This window comes from Tauraco erythrolophus, chromosome 18 (genome assembly GCF_009769465.1).
Source record: "Tauraco erythrolophus isolate bTauEry1 chromosome 18, bTauEry1.pri, whole genome shotgun sequence".
Lineage (NCBI taxonomy): Eukaryota > Metazoa > Chordata > Aves > Musophagiformes > Musophagidae > Tauraco > Tauraco erythrolophus.
The window spans coordinates 7,050,514-7,058,391 of record NC_141482.1 but is presented as its reverse complement, the minus strand read 5'-3'; the positions used below and the strand labels follow the sequence as shown (position 1 = coordinate 7,058,391).

The window sequence follows — 7,878 nt, the reverse complement described above, 5'->3', positions numbered from 1 at the left end:
ATGTCCCAGGGTGGCAGCAGGGACAGTCCCACTAAACCCTTCCAAACCCAGGAGGAAGACTCCGGCTCTGTCTGGGCAGACCGTCATCAGTAGGAAGAGGCACGGACCTTCCTCCCAGTCACGGCTAGCAGCAAGGAGCTGGTTCACCCCAGCAGCCTGGCTCCCCGGCCCCTCTCATGCTCCCCGGGGAGAGCATCCCTTCCCTTCGCTTGCTGTCTCGGTGGACAGCACATTACCACCTTGAGGGGAGTGGAAGTGGCAGCTGGAATGTGGGCTGGAAAAAAAATAAAAGGAGAAAAAAAAAAAAGAAAACGTTGAGGCTTGTCCAAACCTACTCATGTTTATATTGGAGCCTGTGAGTGACATCAGAGCGGGGAGAGTATAAACACCAGCAGGACCTACTCAGGGCTTTAAAACCTGCGAACACGCTGCTGCCTCCCAGCTGCCTGGGGCGTGATGTGCTGAAGGGACGGAGGGGAGAGCAGCATGAGGCTCCAGCTGGAGAAGCAGCTCCTCTTCCTCTCCCTCCTCTGCATCCTCTCCAAGGTAAGGGAGACGGGGCCCTGGGGTGGCTTTAGCCTTAGTCAGGGAAGTGGCTGGTTCTTGCAGAGTGGGATGCAGGAGGACTGGGGTGTCCCAAGGAGCCCGGTGGCTAACACTGGCTGGCAGACAGGCTGTATTTATGCAGTCCCACGAGGCCAGAGCTATGCTTGGGAGAGACATCTGCAATTAAGCAGCAGGGTCTTAACGTCCACGGGCCAACAGCGTCTGTTGTGCGAGTCCACGGAGCGCGCAGGAATGACAGCAATGCGCTCTGTTTGCTCCCCCCGTCCCTGCAGCTCGCCCGCAGCCGGGGCTGCAGTACGTGGCCCTGCGAGCGAGCGAGCGGCAGCTCGGCAGTAGCGGCTCCTGCAGACTCCTTGGTCCCTGCCCAGGCTCCGGAGGCAGAGGGCCAAGCAGCGAGCACCAGCCTCGGCATTACTCAGCTCCACCCCCGCCATGGGATGCTCATGCAAAGCCAATGCCTCTGACAGCATTTGGGTTGTTGTAGTGTTTCTGTTGTGTATTTTTTTTCCCCTCTTGGATGCTGTGCAAAAATAGTTGCCTGTGCAGAGAACAGGAAAGTTGAAAAGTTTGGGGTCTCTCAGCTCCAAGTTCTTCTAATTGCTGCTGGGATCCCAAGGCAGACCTTCTGCAGGCAGGGATGTCATGGCAGTGTCGTGCCTGTTTGACTCCTTTCCCAGACAGTTAAACCTCTGATAGGAGCCACGTTGTCATCTAAAGACAAGTTAATTACAAGGAGCAGGGGGAAATGGATTAATGGACTTGGCTTGGCAAATCTTTCTAAAACACTGATTTGTAATAGCAGCCTCCTGAAAGATGAAAAACGCCCTTGGCTGTGATGGAGAAATGACTCGTGCCCCAGACACTCATGAGTGCCTGGAGAATCATCCAGGGCCCTTGTGCCTCCAGCCCAAATCTGGCCACCGCAGCCAGTCCTTCGGTCCCTACCGTGGGTCTCCCTTTGCTTCTGCCACACGAATAATGCTGCTTATTGATAAAACCGGAGCAAGACTCAGATTGCCCAGCCCATTTTGGATATATTTTATCTCCTGGCACTGACATTTCTACAGGCCCATCAAAAACATCTAAGCTGCTGCAAATGGAGAACAGATAGCACACCAGTACCCATCACCTCTGACTGGTCAGGTCAGACCTGGTGCTACTGGGAGAAACTAAGAGAAAGAAAAATGGTATCTAAAATCTACATGGTCCAACTCTCCATCAATCTCTCAGCAGTCTCAGCAGACACACCAGTGTCTGGACCAGCACAGGCCTGAATATTTTGGTTGCCCATTTGCTGAAGTGCTGCCTGCATCACCGTGCTGGGGCTCACACGTGTGTGCGCACTGTCGGGCCAGTGCTGGCAAAGAACTCACCTCCCAACCGCAGAGCCAAATCACTTGGCTTCGCGCCCTGTATGCAACAGCCCCATTGGATATGGCATGACGGCGGCACGAGCGCTGCCTCCAAAGGCTGTTTGTGCCAGGGTAATTGTGCAAGCAAAATCAGCCGGGGCAAACTGCTGTGGGCACAGCCCTGGCAAACAGCCAGCTGAGCAGGCAACGGGCTGCAGTGTGCAGCCCTGCCAGAGTCATCGCTCAGTCTAACTGGGAGGGGAAACATAGCTCCCAGTTCTCGAAAATGTGCCCATCTCCGGGCTCCCTGTGCAGCGGGTCAGGCAGGGGATGCTGCAGCTGGGGGCAGGCAGTGGAGGCAGCTGGATGGGGAAGGGAAGCAAGGAGGGTCGTTTTGCTGCAGTTTTCCCCCTGCCAATGCCATGTCCCATTTCTTGGCACGGACGAGAGCTGTTCAGACTTTTCAGAGTGAGGTGCTGTGCCCTCACCAGGTGTGTTCAGCCCCTGCGAAGCCACATCTGCAGCTGGGCACAACGTGCTGCCCCAGCAGCTGGCGGCGGGAACTGGCTGCTTCCCCTTCCCTCCCTCCCACCAGGCCGTGCAGGGCAGTGTGCGGCTGCCAGTCCCCTTAAATGCCCACCACTACCTGGGACAGTCCCTTTGCTGCTCCATCCTCCTCCTTTGTATTCAGAGCAGCAGCGCGTTTAAGTTCCCATCCTGTGGAGTGCTGAGCATCCCTGATTCTCCCTGGTTTCCATGGGTGCCCATCACACTGTGCCTGTAAAGGACAATAGCTTTCCAGGCTGCTTTGCTGTATTCCCATGGATTTTCAGAGCCTCCTTCCACTGAAAATCTGCCCCCATGACTGAGAGGATTACCTGGCCATCCCAGCGAAATAGCAGCCATTAGCCAAAAAACAACCTGTAGTGAATCAGCGATGGCTTTGCCTCCGCAGGTGTGTGCCCAGCTGTGCCGGAGACCATGCTACTGCCCCTGGGTGCCACCCCGCTGTCCCCGCGGGTCCCCCCTGGTCCTGGACGGCTGCGGCTGCTGTAAGATCTGTGCCCGGCGCCTGGGAGAGCCCTGCGACTTCCTCCACGTCTGCGACCAGAGCCAGGGCCTCGTCTGTGACTACAGCGCGGTGCCCACGGGGACAGGAGCCACCTGCAACTGTGAGCACAGGGGCGCCCGCTCCCCACCGGGGATGCCCCGTGCCCCAAGCCCAGCATCCACCCCAGCTCGGGCCAGGGCCCCGGCCGGCTCCAGGCATCCCTCACCGCTTTCAGGGAAGCTGTTAAGGCTCCGAAAGCAGCTTAACTGAGGCTGATGCACGCGGCTTGGCCGCTGGGCTGAGCTGCAGCTCCAGCCAGCTCTCGTGGCGTTTGCCAACTGGGGTTTTGGGTGGTTCAAGTGGGGATGGACACAGGGGTCCTGAAGATGTTGCAGTCACTCTGCTGGCGCTGGAGCCTGGGGCTCCTGCAGAGAAATTTCAGAGAAACTTCTAGCCTGAAAATGCTGAAAGGCAGGGTCAGAGCCTTCTCACCAGCTGGTGAGCTGCTGTTTTGAAAATAGAGGGATGAGAGGAGGTAGGGAAGAGGAGGAGGTTGGGTGATGCGCATGCTGCTGCAAACCCATGTCTGCCCCACGCACCTCTTCTGTGGCCCCCAGTTCAGTCCCTTCATGCCAGCCCCCTGGCAGCCCCCTCTGCCATCCACATCTCTGTCACTTCATCCCTAACGTGCTCCTCGGCTGTTGCTCGCAGTTGAAGACAGCGAGGAGGGCTGCGAGGCGAACGGCCAAGTCTATCGAGACGGGGAGGTTTTCCAGCCCAGCTGCAAACTCCAGTGTCGCTGCCTGGACGGGGGCTTCACCTGCATCCCGCTCTGCCAGGAGGATGTCCGGCTGCCCACCCCGGACTGCCCCTACCCACGGCGTGTGGAGGTTCCGGGGAAGTGCTGCCCAGAGTGGATCTGCGAAGCCCGGGACCGGCACCTCCTCCAGGATGCTGGGGCAGGTAAGACTCAGGACATGCCAGCGAGAGGATGCCCATGCAGGTCTCTGGAGATAGTCCCTTACCCCACACCATGACATCAGTAGGACACACCTCATTTCCCCTCCATGCAGGGCTATGCCCGCAGCACCCAAAGGGCACACTGCACAGAGCCTGGCTCCAACCACCCTTTTTACCACCCATGTTTTCATCCAGCTCCCAGGGCAGTGTCCCCGCTGCTGCCATACCACTGCCAGGAGTGGGGCACGGAGTGGAGCGCCTGCTCGGTCACCTGCGGCGTGGGCTTTGCTACCCGTGTCTCCAACCAGAACCGCTACTGCAGGCTGGAGACTCAGCGGCGGCTCTGCATGGCCAGACCCTGCCCGGCTCTGCCGGCGGCATCCCCAGCGGTAAGTGAGGGCCCCAGTGAAGCCAGGGCCTCTGGGCAATAGGTTTGACCAAGAAAGGGAAATGTCAGCCAACATGAGCCATGGGACCCCCGATTACCAGTGGGCACCCCATCACCCCTCCCCAGCCATGAGCTGACGGTGTCTCAGGGACTGATTAACCATCTCCTGAAACTGTGCTTGGGAAACAGGTATCTGACGGCAGGGGCAGACCTGAATTTTGAGGTCTCTGGATGTCTGAATCCACGAGCACCGTGGATCCCACATAACCCTGAGCCACACAGGTGGGCTCGACCTGCCCCTATGGCTGGAGATGCATCTGCAGTTCCTGCCTGGCTCCCCAGGTACACCGAAGGGGCACGGCTCTGCCACCCCTTTAGTTAGCCTGGCACAGCACAAGTGCGGACACGGTGCAAACTGCCTTGCTTGATGCAGCTGGCACCTCCCAGGGCCAGGCACCCACACTGCCACATGCCCCTGCTCCCTAGATGTGGGGGACAGGCCACCACCCCGCTTCATCTCTCTGTCACTCTCCGCTTTGCCTTTCCAGAGGGGAAGAGGAGGTCGTTTGTAGCCATGCCCGCCCTGGTCGCATCCCGGAGCCAATACCTCGTCCCGGCAAAGAGTCTGGCACAAGCCCACGGCACCGTGGTTTTGGTGGAGACAGAAGACACATCCCTTGGAAAACTGGGGAATAACCAGTGGACTTTGGCTGCAAAGGAGGGTGGAAATAGAGAAAAAGATCCTCATGTCGTGCAGCACCTTCTCCCTCTGTGCACTCCCATGCCCCAGGCAGGGTTACTGGGAAGCATCCCTGAGTTTCTTAGGCTGAATGAAATGAGAAATGGGGAAACTCTGCCATGAGCATGAATCCATCTGAGAAACTGGGAATTGGCCCTTTCCCTGATTGGTGGGGCTTTTGGAGAGGGGATGCTGCTCCTCCACTACATCACGCACACAGCTCTGGAGACTGTCTCCAGCATCAGGAAGCCCAAATCCCCAGCGGGACTGCTCATGCCCTGGCCCCCCGGGGAAGGAGCAGGTACACCAGCTGCACACCACAAGTCACGACTGCAAGCTCGACTGTGCACGAGCTCAACCATCCCACGATATCCACCCCGTGATCCAGCAGCTGCCTTCCTGGGCACGGGCAGAGGTGTCGTCCTGATGGCAGCTCTAATTCACCTTCCCCACATCTCTCCAGGATAAACACGAACCTTCCTGCTCTGCCTGGCCTCCTCCTCTCCAAAGTGCTGGCGGTTTGGCAGGGCTTCGGCGAGCGAGGAGCTCAGACGCAGGAGACACCGCTCCGCAGCACCAGACATACCGCCTGCCATCCAAGCACATACCCCGCCAGCCAAGGCCGAAAGAAAAGCAGGAAAAAGAGAAAACAAATCGCAAAGATGAGTCGGGGCCGTCTCCCGACGGGCTGGAGCTGCTCCAGCTACGCGAGAGTCGGCGCGGGAGAGCTGCTCGGCGGCTCTGCCTTTACTTTCTCACAGCGATCATCCTTCTGGGCGATGGAAAAACGAAACCCAAATGCCCTCTAACGGCCTCGCACAAGTGTGCAGAGGGAACGCGCGTCCCGCGGCGAAGCGAGAAGGGCAGCTGGAAAAGAGCAGCGGTTTAGGTGACATGTCCGGGCCAGATCTGGACAGTTCAGATGTGTATTTGTGGAATTGAAAATAAAGATGCATTCGTCTAGTTGTGGAGCTTGTCTGGGCCCGTCTTTGTGGGGTGAACCCGGCTCCGGTGTGCCCTCGGGAGCGCTGCCGCTCACGGCCAGCTCGGCTGCTGCTGGAAAGGGCTGACCCAGGACGTGGCAGCCTGGAGGCACCTTGATTCAGGCTGCTTAAAACAGAATAAGAAAAGAAAAAAAAAAGTGAATCAAAGTACTATATACAGTATATTATCCTGGATTAAATTCTGCCCCTTTGCTTTTATCCAGCTGTGTGCTCCATCTGTGCAAGGGCTGAAAATAAAAGTGAAGTCAAGGATTCTTTTCAGTCACCTCTTGGGGGGCAGAAAAGGAAAAAAAAAAGAAAACCTCACTGCTCATGTGGTAAAACATTGCTTACAAAGAGAATTATTTACTGCCATCATCTGGTGCTCTGCCCCGATACCAATCATTAATTCAGTTTGATACGGGGTAGGCGGTGAACCTCTGGCAGGCAGCAAGCCATAGAAGGAACACGGCCCGGTCTGCAGCTTGTGTTGACTTTTTTCACCTCTGCAATGTCCGTGCCAAAAAAAAAGGGGTGACACAAGGCTCCTGAAGACTTTAAAACCACAATGTTCCTCGATTGACATGGATAAGGCACATTCTGTGCACTAAAAATCCTGCTTTTAAGCCAATTCTTGCTTGAGCATGTTGGGACACGGCCACCAAGGCTGGGTGAGCTGTCAGCAGGGAGTGCTGCCGGGGCTGTCACCCCCTCCCAGATCCCTGCCCAGCCACCTCTGGGTGATGGCAAAAATCAAAAGGTCATTTTTTTAAGCAGCAACCTGTAATTCTCATCTCAAGCAGAAATGACTCAACACACCTCTGCTGTAATTTTCTTTTTTTTTTTCTGCAAGATGTCATTTCTCCCTGATTCACTAAGCAGAAAACATCTAAATAATGAATTAACGAATCCAAATAAATCAGAGCTATTTTTCCCTAAGAATACAGGGAAATCAACCCTTGCAATTTGATTGCCAGTCTCACAATATTTGCTGTTCCCTCTAAAGCCCTGCTACCCTGGAAACATGTAGTTATTTGAGGATCGCATTTATTGCAGCCCGTGACGCAGCAGGTCTGGGGCTTTGCCAGCACTTGTGGGGCAGTAGATAAATACTCTGTCATCCACAGATGATTATGGTCACCTGTAAAGATAAAAGAAACCCCAAAACCAGAAGACAACTCACCCTTGTCCTCAAGGCACACTGCCACATCCGCACACACGTAAATGGCATGTGATTTCACAATCACGTTCCTGAATCCGCGGTGAGCAACAGATCGCAGCTCATTTCGGCGCAAGCACACGCAGCAGCTCAAGGAGAAACTGCGCTACTCCGTGAGTAAGCGATGTGCATCAGAAATTTTTTTCCAAGTCATTCTCCTGACTGATGATTTTCCAATGCATGGAGTTGGCTGAGAAAGGGCTGGATGAGCCCCTCAGTAAAGCTAAACGTTTGCCGAGACCTCCCTGAGCAGGGGAGTGCAGTGCTCAGTAAAACAGGGAGATCAAGGTCCTTTTTTTTTTTTGCTGTTGGTGAAGAGCCTTGAATCAGTTGCCTGAAAGCCCATCATGTGTTTGCTACCTGCAGGAGCCATCCCAGCCCTGTGCTCTTGCACTGCCCTGGACGTGCTGGCAGCAGCATCGCTGCCGTGTGCCGGAGCCGGGTACCGGACGGGAGCGTCCTGATAGGGGATGCTCAGGCAGAGCTGGGCGGTAGCACCTCTGTTGTGAGTGAAATTGTGGGTCAAGCAAACACCCTAAACACGAGGCACGCGTGAGAGAGAAGCCGTGCCGCTGCGTGCATGCCTCCAGTAGGTCCAGGGAGCAGGAGATGTGGAGGG

At 56.1% G+C, this 7,878-nt stretch overlaps 1 protein-coding gene across 1 annotated transcript; it reads left to right on the top strand.

Moving 5' to 3' along the window:
* Positions 1–486: 486 nt before the first annotated feature.
* CCN5 (cellular communication network factor 5) lies at positions 487–4,890 on the top strand. Its single transcript, XM_086623056.1, has 5 exons — positions 487–546; positions 2,875–3,091; positions 3,682–3,933; positions 4,126–4,319; positions 4,867–4,890. The coding sequence occupies exons 1-5, from the start codon at positions 487–489 to the stop codon at positions 4,888–4,890; spliced, it is 747 nt and encodes a 248-aa protein (XP_086479182.1).
* Positions 4,891–7,878: the final 2,988 nt, after the last annotated feature.

Bases quoted from the DNA above. Each gene is read 5' to 3' on its own strand.
- CCN5 (XM_086623056.1), top strand. From the start codon at position 487: ATGAGGCTCCAGCTGGAGAAGCAGCTCCTCTTCCTCTCCCTCCTCTGC. The intron at 547-2,874 runs GTAAGGGAGACG...TTGCCTCCGCAG, and splicing joins TCCTCTGCATCCTCTCCAAG to GTGTGTGCCCAGCTGTGCCG. The intron at 3,092-3,681 runs GTGAGCACAGGG...TGTTGCTCGCAG, and splicing joins GACAGGAGCCACCTGCAACT to TTGAAGACAGCGAGGAGGGC.